This window comes from Lynx canadensis, chromosome B2 (genome assembly GCF_007474595.2).
Source record: "Lynx canadensis isolate LIC74 chromosome B2, mLynCan4.pri.v2, whole genome shotgun sequence".
In the NCBI taxonomy this organism is placed as follows: domain Eukaryota; kingdom Metazoa; phylum Chordata; class Mammalia; order Carnivora; family Felidae; genus Lynx; species Lynx canadensis.
This window is the reverse complement of record NC_044307.1, coordinates 13283733-13307653: the sequence shown is the minus strand read 5'-3', so window position 1 is coordinate 13307653 and position 23921 is coordinate 13283733. Positions and strand designations below refer to the sequence as shown.

At 42.8% G+C, this 23921-nt stretch overlaps 1 protein-coding gene across 1 annotated transcript in view; it reads right to left on the bottom strand.

The window, feature by feature from the left end:
* The window catches only part of DTNBP1 (dystrobrevin binding protein 1), a 132202-nt gene that overhangs the window by 41937 nt on the left and 66344 nt on the right, over positions 1 to 23921 (bottom strand). Inside the window, exon 7 of the mRNA XM_030314810.2 lies at positions 18461 to 18483. Within this exon, the coding sequence (XP_030170670.1) occupies positions 18461 to 18483 (23 nt within the window). The remainder of the gene's footprint in view (positions 1 to 18460; positions 18484 to 23921) is intronic.

Sequence of the window (23921 nt, the reverse complement as noted above, 5' to 3'; positions counted from 1 at the left end):
AAACAAATTTATTCTATAAACATAATCACAACTTTCTGCCACATCTTCTCTGAATACAATGCACGTATCGCCAGGCTCGCACGACTGTCTTACTCCAGGAAACGGCAATGTTTTGGCTCTTTACTCTGCACAAACCGATTCTGCCCTTTCAAGGCACATCTTCATCTGGTTTTCATGGAGACTTTTTTTTTTTTTTTTTTTTTTTTTTTGAGAGACAGAGACAGAGCATGAGCAGGGGAGGGGCAGAGAGAGAGGGAGACACACAATCCGAAGCAGGTTCCAGGCTCTGAGCGGTCGGCACAGAGCCTGATGTGGGGCTCGAACTCACAAACCGCGAGATCGTGACCTGAGCCGAAGTCCGACACTCAACCGACCGAGCCACCCAGGCTCCCCTTTTCATGGAGACTTTTTAAAAAATACTTTATTGTGCTATTCCAGTGTTAAATTTGAAAAAAAAGGTGTACAGTAATACCTCCATACCACAGTCTGGAAAACCCACACACACTTTCCTTTGGTGTATAACATAATATAGACTCCCCTGAAGGCAATCTGAGAAAAGGCTGAATATGAAGCAAACGAAGAAGTAAGGAAAGAAAATTACATTTGCCACCGCTCCCCAAAATCACCCGCACGGGCAAGAGACCACACAACTTCTCCTCAGTTTTATGGTAATATTTCAAGTTGTAACTAGCATTCTGGTATTCAGCCTCACCACGGGACGAATGACAGAATTGGCAAAAATGGCAACAAAAACGCCCCTGGAAAGGAAGGAGAGGGCAAAGATGCTATCAGAGCTGTGGGTCCTGTTGGCGAAACAGCTTTCGGGGTGACGGAAGTTTTCTTTTCGAAAATTTATTACAGATTAAGGAGAAAAACACTTCTCAGAAAACTGTCTGGTTCAAGATGAACTCAGCAGGTGGTGGCATACCTTTAAAGTTTTCAGTACAGGAAAAAAAATTCTGGCAACCCTATTTTCTTAGGCAAGCCCTACGTTAGGTACGTGTCATGCTTCCTAGGGGAATGCTTTATTTTTAAAATGTTTTGCCCTCGAGTCCTTTTAATAGCAGATACTTCAGAAACTTACACCCAAAAACCTCAATGCAAAAAACAAGTCATTTTCAACTTGGCCATGGAACTAACACCCACACAGGAGGCTTGGTTCACGGCACCGCCGCTCTCTCTCTTCACATTCTTCCTCTGTCCTCTCCCAACTGCCTGTTTCTACCTCACCAGCTCCCCGCAGGCAGAATCCGGTGTTTCCCCCCATCTCTTCCTTTCCCTATCCTCGGGAAGACCTCGCACACACTTTTCCTAACCCCTTTCTCTATTTAATGCGTCACATTTCTGCGAATTTTAATACTGCTGCTGGGATGAACTCCTGGAGCCCATCGTCTGCTCTCCCCTCACGCCTGGACACAACATCATCCGCAGAAGTTAGCGACGGCACTGGACCGACCCGCAGCGTGCCCCCCCTGCCGGGCACTCCTCTCCAGCAGCTACGCCACAGGCGGCCTCCTGAGCCGCTGCCTCCTTTCCTTGCCCACATCCGCTGGGCAAACCCCATCTCAGGCTCTTGTGAAACAGGCCAATCTCATTCAGCAACCGGGAACCAAAACCCCTACCATCCTGTCCTATGTGCATTTATAGCTCACACCTCAGGGCCAGTTGGTGCCTCTGCCGTTTACCCACAGACGGGCCCCGGGCTCAGTGTTAGCCCCGCACAGATGGGCGTGAGAGGGTCCTTGTGCTTAAGGACCTCAGAGTCCACTCGTGTGGGAAAATCACTGCAGAAAACTACAATTCAACATGGATTAGATGAGGGAGGGGCAACTAAGCAACTAAGGGGGCCATGGAAGCAGAAGAGAGGGGTAGGACCTATCTAACCTGCTTGCCAGGAGGCCTTCTAGGAGGAGGGGGCATCTGAGCAGGCCTCACAGGGGAATGTGTAGAAGCCAGATGAGGGCACGAGGGGGGAGACATGGATCTGAGAAGAGCCTGAACGGAGGCGGAAACAGATGATGGAGTGTTTCTGGACCATGAGGTCCAACACGGAGGAACGGATGATGAAGCCAGAGAGGCGAGCACAGCTTTCAAGGAGGCTGCTGTCTCCTGTGTTAAAAGAGCTGTGACCCTGAGGCTCCGTTCTCCTAATTACCGTAGGCAAGGTCATCTGGGGTGGGACAGTTTTAACAGTAATGTGCTTACTTTTGCCATTAGTTCCTATTCGTGTCAAGGGACAGTAATTTTCCATTCATAACAACAACTGTACTTTAAGATACAATTTCATACTGAGCCGATTTAAAGAAAACCAGTTGACAGCAGTGTGGACCGTACACGGACAGGACAAACACTGAAAGCAAAGCTCAAACGACTGATGTGCGGGAGACATCCGAGCCTCAACGGCAGACGGGGGCAGACAGACGTGAGGTTCCGGGTGGGTGGCTGTGGCAATGCGTGGAAGCCAGAGTGGATAGGCGTCCGGGCCAGAACGCAAGGAAGGAAAATGCCCACTCATCCCATGAACGTGTATTCAGTGCAGTCACTGTTCTATACGCTCTGCATAAAGCAGAGAAAAGCCGGAGAAACGTTATGTCAGGTCTGCACTCTGACCAAAAAGAAAATGAAATAAAACGAAGCCAGGTAAAGGGAGAGAGTGAAGGCTGCATGATTTAAGAGGAGACCCCTCGCGGAGGCAGCTGGAAGGAAGGAGCCGGGCGGCTGCCTGGAGGAAGAACAGTGCGGGCCTGGGAGAGGATGGGTGGAGAGGAGGGCAGAGAGGGACTCGGGGCCTGCGTGGGGAGGGCCTCGCAGACCAGGAGAAGGGCTCGGACGCTACCCTCGGGGTGATGGGGTGACCGGAAGCCAGAAGCGCATCTTGGGCAAGGAGGTGGCCTCTCGGATGGCGGAGGGGAGTGCAGGCAGGGAGCGGGCAGCAGCGGCAGGGACAGGCGGTCAGGTGTGGAGTCTGGCTCAAAGGCGGTGCTGACCAGATGGACGGAGGACCTGGACGTAGGTGTGGCAGGGACAGAGGACTCAAGCAGCGCTTTCTGGCTGTGTGGCCCGAGTCCCGGGGTGAATGGCAGTATGGTTTCCTGACCTGGGGAGACAGAAGGGCCTGCGGATGGGGGGGGGGGGGCCGACCTGTGGAGGGCAAGATGCCTGCGAGCAAAGCTGCAGGGACCCCGAGTTGGGAGCCGCCTACACCCACAGAGGATTCAGCGGGGCAGTTACGACAGGAGCTGCTGATTCGGGGAGTCATTAGCGTCAGGTGGCATTCCGAGCCTTGGGACCGCAGCAGGAGGCGAGAGAAAAGGTCCAAGGATGGAACCCAGCTCGTGAGGGGGGGAGGGGGGTAGAAAGGACAGTGTGGCAAAGAAGACAGAAAAAGAACCACGAACCAGGGAAAATGAGAGCCATCACTGGGAATGATTCAGCAGGAGGCAAAAACTAATGATGTAGGAAGGGGGGGTGGGGGCGGAACCGCCAAAGTCCTGAAGGAGGAGAGGGCAGATCGGAGGCAATGCGAAAGGGAGAGGTGGCTCGGGGAGCAGGGACAGTCCCCCGGGGTTGGGGGTAAGACAGACCCTAAGCGGACACACAGGCAGCCAGAGCGGCGGTGGAGGAAACACGCGAGTTCCTTCTGACCGCTTCTACTTCCTCGGTGAAATCAGAAGAAACCAATCAGGAATGAGGAGGGGAGAGGGGAGGTCGGCAGTGACAGGAGAGAAGCCGCCAGGCTGTGCTCCAGGCTCTCGTGGACAGGATGTGAAGTGCGGCCCTGAGGAAAGGCGGCCGGGTTTCTGTTTTCCGGAGACGTTCAGCTGCTCGGGGCCAGGCATCACACAGGCAGAGTTTAATTTAACCGATCCAAACCTTCCAATAACAGAGGTAGGGAACCACACAGGACTATTCCCTCGGACTAGAAAAAATAATAACCTAAATGGCAAAAACCGAGTGTTCACTTTGCGCCGTCCGTCCAAGCAAGTTTCAGTTAACTAGTAAAACCAGCAAATGACAATTAGCATAAAAACTAGCAGAAACTACAAGTTAAAAGTTTTTCTTAGGATTGGGAAAGAACTTTTTTCAGGCATAAGCGCAATGGAGGACGTAATTTTAAAACATTCATTTGAATATATCAAAATATTAAACTTCCGTGTGTAATTAATGAAGTAAACAAAATTAAAGGGCAAATAACCAGCTGGGAAAAATATCTGCGATAAACAGGACCACAATGTGACAATCGTAATATGTGACAGTCTCACTCAAATCAACAAGTGCATGAAAACCTCACATGAAAGCAGGGAAAAGCATGAACAAAACAGTTCACGATGAAAGGCCAATAAGTCAAATTTCATCTCAGCAGCGCACCTCAGTCAATAATCACATATTTTAATGACATGGGACGATCCTGATTTCATAATGTGGAAAAACAAGGAACAGAACTGTTTACACACTATCTCAGCTTTGGGTGTGTGTGTGTGTGTCTGTCCCTGACTGATGATGGTCTGACTTACAACTTTTCAACTTGACAATGCTGCGAGTGATAGCCATTCGGCAGAAGCCATACTTTGAGTTCTGAACGCTAATCTTTTCCCAGGCTGGTGACACACGAAACGGTCCTCTCCCGCGAGGTGGGGCAGTGGCCGCAGCTGCCAGTCAGCCACACGATCATGACGGGGAACAACCGGAACGTGGACAACCACTCTGTACCCACGCAACCACTGTTCCCACTTTCACTACAGAGTTCAGTAATTACACGAGACATTCAATACTTTAGTATCAAACAGGCTTTGTGCTAGATGATTCCACCCAACTGTAGGCTAATATAACTGCTCACAGGGGAGCCTGAGGGGCTCAGTCAGTTAAGCATCCGACTTCGGCTCAGGTCATGACCTCATGGTTCATGAGTTCGAGCCCCACGTTGGGCTCTGTGCGGACAGCTCAGAGGCTGGAGCCTGCTTCTGATTTTGTGTCTCCCTCTCTCTCTCTGCCCCTCCCCTGCTCACACCCTATCTCTCTCTCTCAAAAATAAACATTAAAAAAAAAAAAGTGCTCTGAGCATGTTTAAGGTAAGCTAGCCTGAGCTATGATGTCCAGTAGGTTAGGTACATTAATGCATTTTCAACTTGCAATGTGTTTACCAGTACATAATCCCCATGGTAACTTGAGGAAGAGGTGTGTGTGTGTGTGTGTGTGTGTGTGTGTGTGTGTCTTCCAAAATTTTTGAGACTGCTTCTGACCAGCAATTCAATTTTTTTCTTGGTAGCATTTTATAAATTGTCCACAATAGAGATACTTTGCTTTTACAGACATTAAAAAATAATAATAATAAAGATAAGGGGGCACTTTCCTGTTGAAAAAGATGTGGGCATTGTGGTTAAACATGAACTGACCGGGTGAAAAAGGGAATGCTACATTACTAGTCACCATTTCTGGAAGACCACAGTTCCCCACGCCATTTTCCGAAGGGGTACTGAAAACCAGAGTGTGGCTGGACAAGAGTGATGAGGAGAACAAAGCATTTCCGACCAGGTATTATGAAAAAAAAGGTGAGGGAGCTAAGACTCTGAAACTCAGGGAAGTCCATGGAGAATAAGGCTGTTCAACCAACTCTAGACACACATCCCCAGAATAGCCCAAAAAGGGATTTTATACAGAATAAGATGCTGGATTATAGGACTGAAAAGGTTTTTCTAAGGTAAGATTCCGGAAGTGGAAAAAGGGGACGCTGTCTGAAATTCCTTTAAAACTATTAGGCAGAAATCAGTATCTGAAGTAATAAGACTGTATTTTAAGAAAAGTTCCAGTTTTCACATCGGACTCAGGTGTGGTGTGAGGAAGGGATCGGGAAGCCTTCACAAGTTTTTCTTTCAGTCCTGTTTTAAGCCTCAATCCACATTCCACATTCAGAGCAGTCTTTCTAGGGCCCTGTAGCATCCATCAGCTTGCCTCCCCCTTTTCTTACACTGGGTTTTGCTTGGTATTTGTCTTTAAAACAGTCAGGCATAATGGAAGGAGAGCTACTCAGCAAGACGGGTACGCAGTTAAACTGGAGTTAAAGATGAAATGTCAACAAGCTACTTAGCTATTAAAGTGTGTGAATTTAAGCTGATCTGGCCCAGAAAGAGAGTGGGACAAAAGAATGAGAATAAATATAACAGATAAAGAAAAAACTATAGGAACAGAAAATTATTCTCATTTTCACTGTTTGCTTTTCCCCACATCCCATGAATCATTGTGGTGAAGTGAGAAAAACACAAGTTTTGAGGGAAGACATTCCTGGGTTTAAATCCCTGCTGAAATGCTCACTGGCCAGTGAACTTGTCGAATCTCTCAGCGTCAAGTTTCTCATCCTATGAGGTTAGTTAACATCGTACTAACTGAGCTACTATGATACTACAATGAGCCAGGCACATAGCGTACTACAGATACTTAATCGTTTCCTTTTTAAAAATTTTTTATTTTTTTAAATTTATGTCCAAATTAGTTAGTATATAGTGCAATGATTTCAGGAGTAGATTCCTTAGTGCCCCTTACCCATTTAGCCCATCCCCCCTCCCACACCCCCTCCAGTAACCCTCAGTTTATTCTCCATATTTATAAGTCTCTTCTGTTTTGTCCCCCTCCGTTTTTATATTATTTTTATTTCCCTTCCCTTATGTTCATCTGTTTTGTCTCTTAAAGTCCTCATATGAGTGAAGTCATATGATTTTTCTTTCTCTAATTTCACTTAGCATAATACCCTCCAGTTCCATCCACATAGTTGCAAATGGCAAGATTTCATTCTTTTTGATTGCCGAGTAATACTCCATTGTGTGTGTGTGTGTGTGTGTGTGTATGTATATATATATATATATACATATATATATACCGCATTTTCTTTATCCATTCATCCATCGATAGACATTTGGGCTCCTTCCATACCTTGGCTATTGTTGATAGTGCTGCTATAAACATGGGGGTGCATGTGTCCCTTCGAAACAGCACACCTGTTTCCCTTGGATAAATGCCTACTAGTGCAATTGCTGGGTCGTAGGGTAGTTCTATTTTTAGTTTTGTGAGGATCGTTTCCTTCTTTTTATGAAAATTTTAATAGAAATAACAGAATTATACTCCTATACCTATAATGGTACAGCTGGGATTCTGTACCACATTAATTTTATTACATGTAAAAAGAACAAATCCTCAGGTCAAGTTCATATGTTCAAATATTATTTATTTTTCTGTTGCATTTTTGAAATTATGAAGACAATTTTCATTACAAGTATTTTTTTGCTTTCAATTAAAACTAAATGTAAACAGAACTAGCAGTGATCCTCACCCGGCAAGTTTCTGACTGTTCAATTTCATCTTATCTACAGCTACAGTGCTTCATTCGTAAGTTTTCAAAACTATAATTAGAAGACTTGCAAGTGAACAGCCTGTGAGTAAGTACCTTATGCTCCCCTTTGTTATCTTATACTAACACTTCCATTCTCGAGAAAAACAGAAAACTGAGGTAAATACCTCAGAATTGTTCTAATGTTTCTGTAGTTATTTCCCTTATCTTAGGGGTAAGCACTGGTTTATTCCTCGACTGCAGTCAAACAGACAAAATTTCATATACTTTTATTGACAGAATGGGCATACCTCCACAAGGAAAGCCAGATGAGTATTTAAGTCGGGGAGCGAGCTTAGGGCCCAGAAGGGCCACCTGGACTTCTCCCTTGTCCTGAGGTCTATAAAAATCACCAAGCAGCCCCCAGTCTTCTGAGAAGGGGCCTGAAACAGTTTCCAGAACTGAGCTACAAGATCCTACGTGTCATTTTCCGGCACAAACCTCCAAAAAAACCTGACACAAAATCAGGCGGCTCCATATAAAAATCTCTTTTCGAGCCTGACAGGTAAAATTTTTCATAGAACTCTCCTTTTTGTGGGACTGGAATTTAGTTTGCTGAAAGGTGTAATTTTTGCTGTCAAGTTTATACTGGGTTCCAGCAGAAAAGTAATGAAACAGAACAGCTGTGTTCATTCATGATACCAGCATATACGACATAAAACAAAAAGCTGTTCTGATGCCGTTTGAACAGACGCGACTGCTAGGATTACTAGTTACACAACGGTGGTATGTAATCGCGGCAAGTAATCACAGGTAACAGGTAAGCAACACAACCCTGATCTCAAGGCTCTCCTTTGTGGAGTTTAATACCCAAACAAGCTGTTAGAACTCCAGTTCCCCTTGAGCACAAAATAGCATCTGGGAGAGTCCTGGATCATGCCACGCTATGACATCTTATGACAGGCTATTAGGATAAAGAGTCAACTAGGTCTTAAAAATAAACTAAGAACCAAAATCCACAGACAGGATATAACTATTTCTGTACTCGAGGACACAGACAGCAACTTCACTTAAATACTAAGTTATAGGATATAAACCTGGGTTTCAAAAATGAATATACACTTGCACATATTGACACGTGAAAGAAAAAAGAGCAGATACTAAAAGTCTTGCCAATATTCACCAACAAGTCAAGATTTTCAGGGAGTAATTTCTTCCATGAATAATTTAAAGTTTTAAAATTTAATACCAGATTATACCTATATTCAAAGCTTTACTCTTACCACCACTATGTTAAGACGGTATGACCGAGGGAAGCAAATGCCATTTATTATAGATTCCCTATACATAAATACTTTAAAAATAAACACTGAAGTTCTTACTTCCCCCATTCTTACCGGTTTATCCCTGAACAACTAAATAATGAACGAGAATGTGGTAATGCCTCAGGTTAGAGTTTGATTCCACTAATGCTCCAGTTTTATAATGAATTCTTGAGCTAGCATTTTGCTTCAGTTAATATTTGTATCTATGCTTAAAAAGCCTGAAAGGTTCGGCTATCCTGTACACAAGATGGACATGAGAGAGGGAGAAAAAGAAGGAACTTTCCACCGAACTCAAGTCTGATGTCCCTTATTCTAATCTGTAATCTACAAAATCAGAATGCTCATGATGGCGTAAGCTATCAAGGGCAAAATGCACTTCTTTCATTTTCTCCCCCTTGAAAACCAGTGGGTTTCTGTCTGACAGGGGACGATCCACAGCATGGCTTAACACATGCCATCTAAAAGGCATAATGGAGTTTTTAAATATGGAGTTTTTAAAAAATGCAGTAATTATTAAAAATTATTCAGTTTTCTCCATGGATAGATTTCTCAACCCAAAAAAGCCATTAATGTAAGGTATCATTTTTGCAGTAAATTCCACAAGCTTAATATCCCTGTATATGTATTTACAAAAATGCCACACATAGCCATCACCAAAACCATGGCCTCTAGCCAACAAGTGTTAAAGTGCTTTGAAGTTCTGGATAATCAGAAAAATAATACATATATGTATATATATATACATTTTTATCTGTATGAAGCATTAGGACATTCTCAAAATCCAATTGAAAATCAGCCATTTTAGATAAACCCATATAGTAGCATGGAATGAATTTTAACTTTACACAGTTGGATATGGCTCACATATTTAACTATATCAACTGCTTGTTGGAAAATGAACATACCGGCAACAAAGGATGCTGAATTAGTTTTATGGAGCTGCACCACATAAGAATTGGACTCATTACTGTAATAGCTGGCATTACTCTCCTGGTATTTCATATTTATCTTTTAATGTAAATGCCGCCTCATATAAACGCCTGTCTGGTGCATTTCACCTGATGGATGATAACACACAGTATTATAAAACCCAAAGTCCTACATTTCCAGGCAACGTTGTTTTTTATTTATTTGTTTTTAGGTATCAGTTTGGTAGTTATTACTTGGTAACACACAGAGAGTAATAATGCTTTCATTAACATGTACTACTTGAAGATCCAAAGCAAACTGAAATTTAATTTCTGCTTTTTAAGAATATATCATCTGTGTACCATGCAAACACTGCAATGTACTCAAGCATGGAGGCGAAAACTGTAAAGAAAAGCAGTGAAGGAAAAACATAAAAGAAAGTTCCACCTACAGGGATCCCTCTGACTATTCTCGGTGAGTCCTGGAGATGACATGGATGTGGAAAGTGACCAGGTAAACAGGAGCTCAGTGCCGGTCAAGTGAAACCTCCCGTTAGCACGCAGCTCCCCTGATGTGCATCCTCTGAGATGTGGAACAAAGGAAGTGAGGCTGAAGCCAGAAGCAGGTTTTTCCAAAGAGGCTGTATTAAGCCTGTTAGTTTTCTGCTGATGGCTCAGGCAGACACATATCGGAATCTACTGCCTCTATAAAAGCCACATGCAGGCTCTCGGGGCTCTGGTGTGCAAAGACGTATGCACAGATCTGGGGCCATACCAAATGCTGCTCACAAAAGGGGGGTGGGGGCTGAAAAGACACTAAACTCAGGTGAATTCGTCATTTAGACACAGAGATGTGTTAGTGACATATCAAAAGGGAGAAGAAACCTTGCTATGTGAAAGGAATACACTAAAGATTAAGAATAGAGTTCGTGTCACAACACGTAAGGTATCTTTAGCCATCCCCCGCTTCACTTTTAACATAAATTCAGCCTAAAGGTTTCTTCAAATTCAGCGACACTCACCCACTGGCTAGAATGTGCTATAGGTTCTTAATAAGTATCTTAAATCATGACGATTCCAACAGTTACAGACACTTGTCAACAATGTCTGCCTGTTTCAGAAGAGGATGCTCTAACCCACTCCCTCTGGTCGGCTCTGAGTCCAGCTTTGCCAGCCACCGCCCCCCCGCCCCCGTCCCCCCTTCAGCCTCAGCCTCTCCTCCCCTTTCATACAGACACACTCAAGTTTCTGACAAATTTAAAAAACAAACAACAACAACAACAACAAGTCCTCCTTTGAACCCAACCCTGTCCTCTAACCTCTCTTCTTTCCTCCCCGGAGCCGTAGCTTTTGAAAGCATTCTAGCTACTTTTCGTTTGTTCCACTATCTGATAACCACCAATGTGCCAAGCACGCAGCTCACAGGGGTGAACAAGACAGAACATTCCCCTCACCCTTCAATCCCCCACCGCTCAGTTTCCACTGCCCCCGTCGCACACGAACACCCATGCTGCTGACACCGTTCCCAGTTACCTCACCAATCAGCCTCCAGTTGCCCGATTAAATGACCCTTTTCTTTACTTTCTCTACAATAGTATGACACTGCTTCTTGGCATTTCCTTGAATGTTCTGTTTAGGAATACCAGTCTTCCCTCATCTCTGTGGCCGACTGCCCTCAGCCTCCATTATAAGCAGCAGAGCTGACCCTTGAACAACGTGGGTTTGAATGGAATGGATCTACTTACGGGTGATTATTTTTACACAAATCCAGTACAGTAGTGTAAATGTGCTTACTCTTCCTCACGATCTTCTTAATAACATTTTCTTTTCTCTCACTTACTTCAAGAATTCATTATATAATATATATAACATGCAACTATTTATATTATGGGTAAGGCTTCTGATCAACAGAAGTCTGTTAGGCTTCCAGGGGGAGTCAAAAGTTATACACAGATTTTCTGGGGCGCCTGGGTGGCGCAATCGGTTAAGCGTCCGACTTCAGCCAGGTCACGATCTCGCGGTCCGTGAGTTCGAGCCCCGCGTCGGGCTCTGGGCTGATGGCTCAGAGCCTGGAGCCTGCTTCCGATTCTGTGTCTCCCTCTCTCTCTGCCCCTCCCCCGTTCATGCTCTGTCTCTCTCTGTCCCAAAAAATAAATAAATGTTGAAAAAAAAAATTAAAAAAAAAAAAAAGTTATACACAGATTTTCAATCACGCAGGCGGTCGATGCCCCTATCCCCCATGTTGTCCACGGGTCAATTAAATGTTCCCTTCTTGTGCTTATCTGGTGAATGTTAGTGCTTCCTAGATTTCTATCCCCGGTCATCTTCTTTTGGGTTCTGCCGGCTCTCTGTGGGCAACTTCAGCCAAACTCCCCTATATGCTCCCAAATATAGCTCAGATTTTTCTCTCTCGAGGCCCAATGACTCACTGGACACCTCTACCTGCAATGTGTCACAGACACCTCCAATTTAATATGATCAAGACAGAATTCACTCAACAAGAATAAAATATTTAGGGATAAATTTAACAAAAGTCCTAGACTTCTATGGAAAAAAAAACACTGCTGAGAAAAATCAAAGATCTAAATAAACGGAGACACAGTCCTTGTTCATGCATTGGAAGACTCAAAATTAAAACAGCAATTCTTGCCAAGTTGATCTATATATTCAACACAATCCCTATCCAGATCACAGCATTCTTCCTTTTTTAAAGAAATTCACAAGGGGTGCCTGGGTGGCTCAGTCGGTTAAGTGTCCGACTTCAGCTCAGGTCAAGATCTCACAGTTCATAGGTTTGAGCCCCACGTTGGGCTCTGTGCTGACAGCTCGGAGCCTGGAGCCTGGTTCGGGTTCTGTGTCTCCCTCTCTCTCTCCTCCTCCCCTACTCATGTTTTGTCTCTGTCTCAAAAATAAACACTAAAAAAAAAAAAAAAAAAAAAATCACTGAATTGTACATTTAAAGATGGATGAATTTTGTAGTATACAAATCGAACCTCAATAAGATTGTTCTTAAAAATCATTTCTCAATCCATTGGATACCAAAAAGTTTTATGGGGTTATTGGGAACTTGCCTGCAAAAGTGATAGATTTACATCCCTCTCCTCCACCCAAATCAGCCAAATTCGCTACCATTCCCTCCCAAACCTGCTTTGACCCGTATTATATTTCTTGAAGGAAAACACATAACCTGTGCACATGCCCTAGCCAGAAGTCTAAGAGGAACCCTACACAGTTAGAGAAGTCTTTTTCTTCCACCCACCCAGTTTTTTTGTTCCTGTGTCTCTCTCTCCAATCTACCACTGCCTCAAATTCAAATCTTTTAAGTTTCCCAGTGAATCTCTTCTGGAGACTTGCTCTTTCCAACCCAACTTTCATGTGACACCAGAACGCTTGCTCTAACATGCAGATCTGATTCTACCAGCCTAATGAAAACCCTTTGGGTCCCCCCAGGCCCACCCTGTGTCTACCAGCTACAGGAGTACCCTCCCTCCTCTAAGCCCATGTACCTCCACCATGAGTTAAGAACCTTTACGTGGACCCCAAATGCATACATTTATATAAGACAGATATGAGTTCCTGTACCAGTGTATTCTATAACCTACCCAAAAATGGAAATTTAAAAGGACGACGTAAAACAGAAACAAGGGAAAGTTCCAGCTCTCTTCTGCACTCCCATTCTTTTGCACAGTCACATCCCTCCTTGGAGACCCCCAGCCCAAAGGAAAAAGCCTAACCTCCTTTGTATGACATTTAAGGCTGTGTATCGTTTGTTCCCTGCCTACATCCCCACTTTGTCCCTCACTACTTCAGCCCCACACACCATATGCTTTAGCTGTTAACAAATTATTTGTAGTTCCCTCATTGAACAAGAAGTTAAATCTTCACTTGTGTTCTTGAAATAAACATCTCCACATCTCTGCAACTGTTCTTTCCTCTTTCTGCAATGTCCTTATTACCCTTTTCAACCTGGTAAGTACTCTTCATTCAGATCCAGCTCAAGTGCGGCTGCCTCTCTCTAAATAGTCCATTATTCCTGCCTTAGTGTGCTTATTTCTATTATAATATTCTTTGCATTGTATTAAACATACGTATTTGCCTCTTTATCCTGCAAGGGTTGCCACAGGGCTTAGCTCCTTGAGGACAGAGGACAATGATAGGATTCAAACAGAGTCTCCCCCACTTAAATACTGCCAAACAGCAGCTGAACAGTTGTGCCTCACATGTTAAGCTAACTCTTTTTTAAGTTTATTTATTTATTTTGAGAGAGAGAGAGAGAGAGAGCGAGCGCACGTGCACAGGAGGGGCAGAGAGAGAGGGAGAGAGAGAATCCCAAACAGGCTCCGCATTGTCAGCACAGAGCCCGGTGTGGGGCTCGAACTCAGGAACTGTGAGATCGTGACCTGAGCTGAAACTAAGAATCGGACGCTTAACTGACTGAGCCCCCCAGGAGCTCCTGTTAAGCTAACTCTTGACTGGAATCAACAAACTCTCCCCAAGTTTACTATCTGTCATAATCCAGATTTATAACGTGCTAAGGGCTGCAAGCCAGAAGAGTCACCCAAACACGTGAGTCTCCCAAAGGTCTCGGAACTCTCTGATTCAGGTAACCTCTACAATTTTGTGACTTCTAGTTTTACTCAAATTAGCCATCATCACTGGGAACCTGCTCCACCGCTAAGATCTCAAACTGAAATTCCTTCTTTGACCACAAGATCCACCTCAACCACTGATCTGTTGTTCTCCGTCTTTATGGTGCACACCATCCCCCGTGCCTCAGATCCTGTTTATTTAACTGGTCTAGCCAGGCCTCTCCCTTCCAGCCTGAATTCCACAGCCAGTCATTTTAACCCTGCTCTCATTAGTTTCCAAGATTATCAAGCACTGCTGATTCACCATATGCGCCCTCCCAATTCCCAACCCTGTGTTCACTAAAGCGTATTTGTTTCAGTTTTTATTGCTACTTCTGGGCCTAGTCCTACAAAATTCAGACCATCTTACCCTAAATGGATTCTCCAAAAAATTGTTTCCTCTCTCCGTGTCAACTTTTCCCCCATATTACCAGGCATCTCTCCTTCTGTAAGGTTTCAGGGAAAGAGATATCCCTGGATCCTTCCCAAGGGTAATTCATCTGGATGTCACTGCTTTCCATCTTCTCTAGGATCTTACTCAACTCCTTAACATCTCAATTTCACCTTCTCCCCTGACCTTGACCTGATTCTGTCTCACGTTACTTTTTTATTTCTTTCCTTTCATTCAAGGAAGAATGCTGAGTTCGCATCACCTTTATATCCTAACTTCTCGTACACTACTGATTTACAATCTGGATCCCCCCCCTTACAAATAGCTCTTTCGGGTCACCAATTACCAATTTGACAATCTGTTCACGGTCAAATCCAATGGGATTTCCCCATTCTGCTCAACTTCCTTGTAGTACTTAAATCACTGATAACCACTTCTTTAAACTTTCCCCTCTATGTCCTTCCTTATCACTAAATTGTCTCAGTCTTCCTCTCGTATCTTTGCCCACTCCAGCCCTAGCTCTTTCATGGCTTTGCTTTCCAGAGCTAAGCCATAATTGTGATCACTGTATCAGGCTGGCCTTAGCTGCTCTCCCCCCCATGTTCTCATGATGATCCACTCACTGTGATAGTGACAACTCCTAAGTCCTGGCATGTTTTCACACTGTCAGTCACATTTCTGACAAGGCTGGATAATTTTATATTAAGAAGATTACAATGGACATCCTCTTACATGATACAACTGGATCCCATGTTGGTCATTTAATTTTTAAAAAGCAGGTAATATAGGAATCCATTAAAAACACATATACACTGTAATATAAAATATAACCATAGTAAAAAAAATGCAACCATACTTCTATTCATGAATTCTTTGAGCACAGATAGGTCCACTGATTGAAAATTCTTACATAAGCCATCCATACTACAATGAATAAAATTTCCAGTCTATTTTTAAAAGCACAGCAGGAATTTAAGATGTGTGAAACAATCTGTGTACAGAACCTCTAAGGATTTTTATTATTTTTCCCCAATTCTTTTCTGTCTTGAATTTTACCTTTTGTAGCAATTAAAAAAAAATCTATTTACATATACTAAGTCTTCCAAAGCTGTCAACTTTGTTTTCTTACCAACAGTTCTCCTTAACACTGAGGTTTCGTTTTTTTTTTTTCCTGATATTTAATTAAACTACAGATTATAAAACAAGTACAAGTATAAATGAGTTCAAGAGCAAACAACTCACTCTGGGTAGGCATTCAATGCAACTAGCGGAAATAAAAACATTTGGGTGGACTGGTGAGTAGCCTACCAGCCATGAGGATTCAGCATGCTGTGGGTATCGGTCGGTATATTTCATGGAGAACGATGGTTAATCTGGTGAGGCACCCAAGCGAAGGCAGAAGAACGAGCCCGCCTAGCAAAGCCACGTTAAGTCAGGAATTACGGAGGCAAGCGGCACAATATTTCTAGACATAATCCTTTAAAAATCTTAAGAGAGATTTGTAGATTTATACATGGAACAATAAGCTATTTTAAAAATTAAAATGTAAAAATTATAAATAATCCTAACAAAGAGGCATGTCTATTCATGGCAAATTTTGTATGTCCTTAAGGACTGTGAAAAACTTATTTATTCTACACATACTTATGATAATGGAATGCCTTCCCCAGTGAAAATTAAAAATTAAGATTTCTGAGATCCTACCCTCCTTTTTTGATTGTTTAATATTCAAGTGACTATCATCAAAAGGTTTTTTAAAAACGTAATCTTCAGGGAACACAGAAAACCTTCCTGTTGCCAATATTAAAAAAAAAAAAAATCAACAGTAAGTTACCAGTTTCTAATATTGTAGAAATGTGCTACATGTGGTACCTGTGAGAGGGGCACTCATCTCACTAACACCTACGGAGTACAGAAAGAAGAATCCAGAACTTGCATGACATTGATCTATACCACCAACTTTGGGGGGCTATTAATTTTGTTTTTGTTCCCCAAAGTGAGCTTCTCACCTATTTACAAAAAAGCTTCCAAATACAAGTACAGGAGTTAAATAAGACCATTAGAGGAAGTAACATATTTTGCTTTCCTGTAATCTATAAAGGAAAAAGAAAGACAACGTCTGAAAAATAAATTGTTACAATTTGTTTGTATGTTTTTCTTTCTTTTTCTTCCATTAATGTCTTTGAAGAGCAGTTCCATTTCTTTTTTCTTATTATATGCTCCTCACGCTTTTGAAATATTAGCAAACTACTCCATAGGAAAGAACTTTTAACGAATACTGGTACTAAAAAATCTAGATATGATGCAATAATCAATTTAGAGTTTGTTCAAATGTGAGAGCTTTAATCGGCCTATGGGTGGGTGAGATGTGCTGTTAAATGTATCATATTTAGGGGTGTGTGTGTGTGTGTGTGTGTGTGTGTGTGTGTGTGTAAGTAAGATACTGTGGCATAAACTGAATTATTGTCTTGGGTAATATGTAACACTATTGAACCTTTTGAAAATGTCTGGTCTCTCACTGTGAACGCTGACGTATAAAAAAAAAAAAAGAAAGAAAGGAAAAAAAGGCCTCAGTACTGAGACAGAACTGAAGTTGACATTTTTGCATCATCTGTGTTCTTGCCTGTCTTTCACTATTAACTTGATTGGTTTTTTTTCTTCTCCTAATGTTATATAAGATGCTAGTCAACTAAATGAGAGGGAAAAGAACACTTTAGGAGGATTTCAAATCTTATTTTAAACACTGATATAAAATAATATACATGAGTCCTGGTGCACAAATTGATTAGGAATAATGAAAACCATGATAAACACACTATATCACATCATCATTTAACATTACCCTCAACACACCGGCCACAAACTCAATCATTTACTGTAACTAGAGTCAAACAGAAATCCAGCCAAAACAGGTCTGTTCAATTAGAGTCACAGCAGGAATAGCCTTTATACCTTTTATCCTGAAGATTAGTTATTTTCCCAAAGCATCCAAACAGACCATACACATAAACAATTCAGCGGTAAGTGATATACTGCAAAATCTTCAGTCATTCAGTAAATCTTGGTCAATACTGGCTTATAGGTGAAATATAATAAGCATAAAACTCGTTTAATGTGTAATATAAAGGGCAATAATTCAAAGCCTTCCTACTTACTGAAAAGAGTCTCTCTGAGAATAGTGACTTCTCTACTTAATTGCTAATCAGTAAGTGAAAAAATAGCACATTGGAAGGGCTGTGAGCTGCTGGAAAGTTTGTGGTTTTCTTCATTTGTGACTATTATTGCCCCATGACCAGTAAGGGTCAACGTGACCACAGGTCATTTTCTCAGGGCCTCGGCTTTGCCAGTTCCCTAAAATGAAAAGCTTTTGGAATCTCAGGAAACCGTTCAGCGGAGCTTCTAATTTTACAGACAGAGAAACTGAGCCCGAAAAAGGTAAGAGATTTACCCGAAGCTACAAGACAGTGGCAGAGCAGGACCCAGCACTCAAAGCCTCTTGGGGGTTCAAGCGACTATTAGATCAACTGCAGAAGCACATCTCTCTCTTTACCACCATGCCCTCTCCACGTGGCCCACACTTTGCACAAGGGAGACCAGAATCTTCTTCAACCGCGATTTGCAACAACCTCAAAGTTAGGACCATGCCATCCTGACATATTACTTACAATGGTCATTAGCAAAACTCTCACTGAGTATATGTGTTATAGCTCAAAGAGGGTATCAGAACAACTTGTGATTGAATAAAACTTACAAAAACAGTACTGAGCAAACTTTTTTTAATGTAAACTGTCTGATTTAGAGAAAAAGGAATGAGTTCATCATCAAGAGAGAACATCTGACATCAATTAACTCTCATTTACTTTAAAGGGGAGAATTAAACACAAAATTACCTTTGAAGGTTTCAAGTTCCTTCCTGTAGAAAAAAAGAAGAAAATGTGAATTTTATTTATTTGAAGTATAATTAACATACAGCATTATATTAGTTTCAGGTGTGCAACATAATGATTCCACAATCCTACACATCACTCAAGGCTCACAATAAATGCCATCACCATCTGTCCCCAAACAACAGTATTACAATATTATTGACTATATTCCCTATGCTGTACTTTTCATGTCTGTGACTTATTTATTCTATAACTGGAAATCTGGGGGTGCCTGGGTGGCTTGGTGGGTTGAGCGTGGCAACTTCGGCTCAGGTCATGATGTCGTGGTTCATGAATTCGAGCCCCACATCGGGCTCTGTGCTGACAGCTCAGAGCCTGGAGCCTGCTTCAGAGTCTGTGTCTCCCTCTCTCTCTCTGCCCCTCCTCAGCTCACGCTTGCTCACTCTCTCAAAAATTAACAAACATCAAAAAAAGATTGTAACTGGAAATTTGTCCCTCTTCATCCCCTTTATTTATTGCACCCATCTCTCTACCCAATTCCCCTCTGGCAACAAACCACCAGTTTGTTCTTTTCTGGATTTAAGAGTCTGGCTTTTCTGTCTGGTAAGAAAATGTATTTGTGGTTTTAAATTCATCTATTCCCAATGGAAACTGCTCTTAGATTATAATAAAAATGTATACACTTCAAAGGCGCAGAGGGGCACCTGGGGGGCTTAGTTGGTTAAGCATCCGACTGTTGATCTCAGCCAGGCCATGATCTCAGGGTCGTGACTTCAAGTCCCATGTTGGTCTCCACAATAGGTATGGAGCCTACTTAAAAAGGTAAATCAAATAAATACATTAACTAACTAATTAAATAAATAAAAGTCCAGAGTGGTATTTCTGGATGTTCACATATACTTTACTGAAATTATCAATACAATTAGTCTAAAGCTACTATTTTCAGTTTTTCTGCTATTACCTTATTAATGGCTTAAAACAAAATCCTGCCAGAATTTAAAGAATTAAAACACTGAAACACTTATATATATAAAAAAAAGGTATTTTTATGCCAGCTATGAACCATCTCATATATATGAGTCAGTTTATAAAAGCACTTAGCAATTTTTCCTCCACTGATCAATATTAAATAATAGATTTTTAAGATCCGTTAGTGAAAAGTCATCCAGAATAGGTGCCGTTATTTCCCCTTTTAAGTGAAAGAGAAAAGCACATATCAAAGGACTGCGGTCCATAGCTCATCCTGACACAAAAGGGCCAAGCCTCCAGGAAACTGTCTGGTTTGTAATTCTGTCAGTGTCAATTAAGGATCCTGAAATACCAAGTTTCCTGGGGAAATGCACAACAGCAGAAAACAGATAAACAATCATAAAAGAAAACATTTTTGACATAGCAAGTTTTTTTCAGGTTTTCCTTCATAATTTCATAACTATATTTTTCATCATGATTAGTAACAATAAAAAGTAATTTGGGGGAGGTAAATTTATTTCGTAAAAGCTTGTTATCCCCCTCAAAATATGAGACATTCATCTTTATTTGCACTCTGGGCTTTACTAAAACCTAGGGATATTCTGAATTCTCACATCCACTCTCCACACTACTAATTACAATACCCCTCATGTTCCAAAATAGTTGACTACAATTAACAGCTGGTGGAGGGGACGGGCAAGCTGCCTGCCGGAAGGCCAAACACAGAATACACTTGTCACAGCCAAGGGAAGGCTCTGAAGTCAGATGGTCACCTCCCTCCTCTTTTCTGAAAACACACTGACTCCTTGTAACAACGCTCCAGTGACACAGTTCATTAAGACAAAGAGGGTTATTTTCAATCCCATCTTTTAAAAAAAAAAAAAAAAAGTGCAATTGTTTTCCTTCAGCCCATAGTCCCACTTCATTCTGGAAAGATTATTTAGGTCAAGTTAAACATGCCTAAGACTTACTTTATCCTCTGATGATGGGAAGAAGCTGAAAATACGTCACCAAAAGGCAAGATGTAAGAGAACATCTTGCAAAGACACCTTCAATTTACTCCCCACCAATGCCCTCACAGGAGCGATTCTCTAAGCCCGCTGATGGGTGGAAAAGGTGAAAGAGCCTTCAGCTCCATATTCTAACGAGTAAGTCTTTCTTTGACTATAGGCTTCAGAGTGCACTGGCTTTCCACCTTTCAGAATATGTAACAGTGAGCAAAATTCCTATAAGGTACCTTCTGTTCTCAAAAGCCAGAACTCAAGAGCAATAATTTCAGAGACTTTCTCTCCCCCACCCCCACATCCCCAAACGGCAACAGCTACAAGCAAGACACATAATCCCACGTCTGTTTCATCGATGGGTGGCCGCCCGATAGAGGGACGCGGCCCTTCATGAGGAGGCCCATGCTCACCTCCCCAGCTTTGGGCTGCCTCCTCACGTCAAGAGAAAAGTCAAGAGAAAAGGGGAGAAGCCTAGCAGCACGCGCTGCATACGCATCCCCTATTTATGGACTATCATGACCCACAACTGTTTGTTAAATCTCCAAGAAACTTCCTTCCAGACGTTAAATCATTCCTGTGCCCATTTCCTAAAAAAGAAGACTGGACGAGGTAGCAAAGGGAAGGATAGGTGTGGTTTAAAGGAAAGATCAGTGTTAATGGAACTTTCGTTAAAAATTTGTTAAAAATGAGCGGCGCCTGGGTGTTCAGTTGGTTAAGCGTCCGACTTCGGCTCAGGTCATGATCTCATGGTTCGTGGGTTCGAGCCCCACGTGGGGCTCTGTGCTGACAGCTCAGAGCCTGGAGCCTGTTTCAGATTCTGTGTCTCCCTCTCTTTCTGCCCCCCCCCCCCACTCGTGCTCTCTCTCCCTCTGTCTCAAAAATAAATAAACATTAAAAAAAATTAAAAACAAAATTTTTAGAAAATGTTTATTCATCTCTGAGAGAGACAGAGACAGCACGAGCAAGGGAGGGGCAGAGAAGAGAGGGAGACAGAGGATCCTAAGCAGGCTCTGCACTGTGAGCACAGAGCCCGATGCGGTGTTCGAACTCGTGACCCATGAGATCATGACCCGAGCCTAAGTCAGACGCTTAACCGACTGAACTACCCAGGGGCCCAGTGTTCTGGAACTTTTAAAGAACTGACAAAGCAGTGGCTCTGAAAGCCTTGAAATCTCCTGGTTTTTAGGGCAGAGTCCACATTTATCGGCAGTAATAAGCATCTGGAAATAAGAGACATAAGAGAAGAGAGGGCAAGGCATGCCGGGCCGAGCAGACGCGACAGTGAAAGTGAAGACATGGAGGCCACATGATGCAGGGTCTGTATTCAGGCAAGAGCAAACACTGGAGGACGGCAGGCTGAGCGAACAGAAAGAGTGGGAGAGAAGGTTAAAAAGGTAGAGGGTTCCGAGTGCCAGGCTAAACGGATCTGGTTTTTATTTTTAGCAGGATAGCATGAGCAAAGCTGCGCTTTAGGAAGAACATTCTAGCTGTGATGGATAGATCCAGTGACAAGGGGAAGAACAAAAGCAGGCAGCGCTCAGGAAACTATCAGAGGAGTTTGAAGAAGAGCTAATTAGTGCCTGGGAAGAGCAACATCAGTGGCAGAGGCGACGAACAGGAGGAGGTCCGTTTGAAAACGCCACGGAGAAGACTCAACAGTCTGGGCAACCGATCCCACAGGGATCCACGGAGGGAGGAGAGGAGTACATTCATCCAGCGGGTTCCGGTCTGGACCCCTGGAAGGCAGGCGAATTCATTAAGAGCAGAACACTCAGGAAGGGGAACAGACTTTGGAGGGCAGCGCATGAGTTCAGTTTGGAATCCGATGAAATAATCTGGCGATGCTGAAAGACAGGACTCCCACCCGCTGAGTAGGCTACTCAAAACTCTAGCTCTTCCAGATTTGTACTTCCTTGCTTCCCAGTCTTGAACAGATTCCAACTTGGCCTCCAGACGCCACCACTGCACAGTCAAGGTCACCAACAATCATATGTTGCGAAATGCAGAGATCACTTCTAACTTTCCATCTGAATCCCTCAGCAGCATTCGACCCAACTGGCAATCCCTTGAGAAAGTTTCCTCTAGTTTTTCTCTCTTCCTTGGATTCTTCTGCTAGCCACCCCGCCCCCCCACCTCTTCCAGACCACTACACTCTCACTGCAAGACTGGTTGGGGGCTCCCTTTCTCTTTCGCTTACATTCCCTAACAAGGTAATTTCATCCAGCTACGCAGCCTTAAATACCATCTGTATGCTGACTTCTTGATTTATAGATGTGTTCTCTCTCATATGCAACTGCGGTTCAACACCTCTACTCAAGTAGACCAGGCTTCTCAGACAGCATTTACACAACAGCCTATTCTTCCGCCAGTCTCCTCCTGCATGTCCATTAATGGCATTACCATATTCCTCAAGTTTGGTTTATCCATTCCTTCATTCTTCACATCCAATCCATCAGGACACCTTGTCACTTGTATCCCAAAACATATCCTGAATCCACCCATTTCTCTCCAAGATCACTGTTATCAACCTTGTATCCCTTTTCTTATATGGAATGTAATCTTTGTTGTGTTCAGTCACTCATTCAGCAAAATATTTATCGAGCCTTAGACACTAGAAATAATGCGAAGTTTGGAATATGCATGCTCCATAACCTCAAAGGAGACAGAGAAGTAATAATGCAACAACAGAAATCGATCCTACAACTTATCACTCTGGTAATGCCAAGTTTCTACAGGAATAAAGAGGAGGGGGCAACTCAGACACGTTGGTCTGCAGCAAAGGCTTTCTGAAGGCACGGGGACCGGACTGCGTTTCGAAGGAGAGTGTACCTACGGTGACGATGCCCAACATTTACTGAGAACATGGCAGACATGTTACTCCTAGCCATTACGTAACACTCCCCGTCAACCAAATCAAGAGGTTAAACAGGCGTTTTAACACCCGGTCACACTCCAAACTCTACTAGAAATGGAACAATGATCGGTGTAAAACAGCTTTCAAGTTCATCTTTTCCACAAAGACATCCCTGACACCCAACTGGTGATCGGCTCATACCCAAGCTCCCATAGGGCTTAACTCTGTCAGTTTTCTAAAACGTCACGTGCTGCCTTGTGATGCAGTTATTTCCGTACAGATATCAATGCCACAGTTACACTGCCGAGCTCCTGATGTGCAGAGATCCCGGCTCAACCACCCTGACCACACACGGGCAGGGTCAGACCCAACCGACATGCAGAAAATCAAGGTTATCAAGTACTGTGGCTGCGAAATGACTAAGATCTGCTTCTTCAAGGAAGCCCTTGCTGTAACTACAGAGAATTTCATTCTTTATAAAAACATTTGGTCATATACTATCTCATTTGATAATAACTTGTTTGTCACTTTCATTTCCAAAAATTGGAGTCTCTTATTTTTCGTAATTTAATAGTATTTTCAGAAGGTCACAGAAATAGAATTGAAATACGCTTCTAGATTTTACCATATCTTAAAA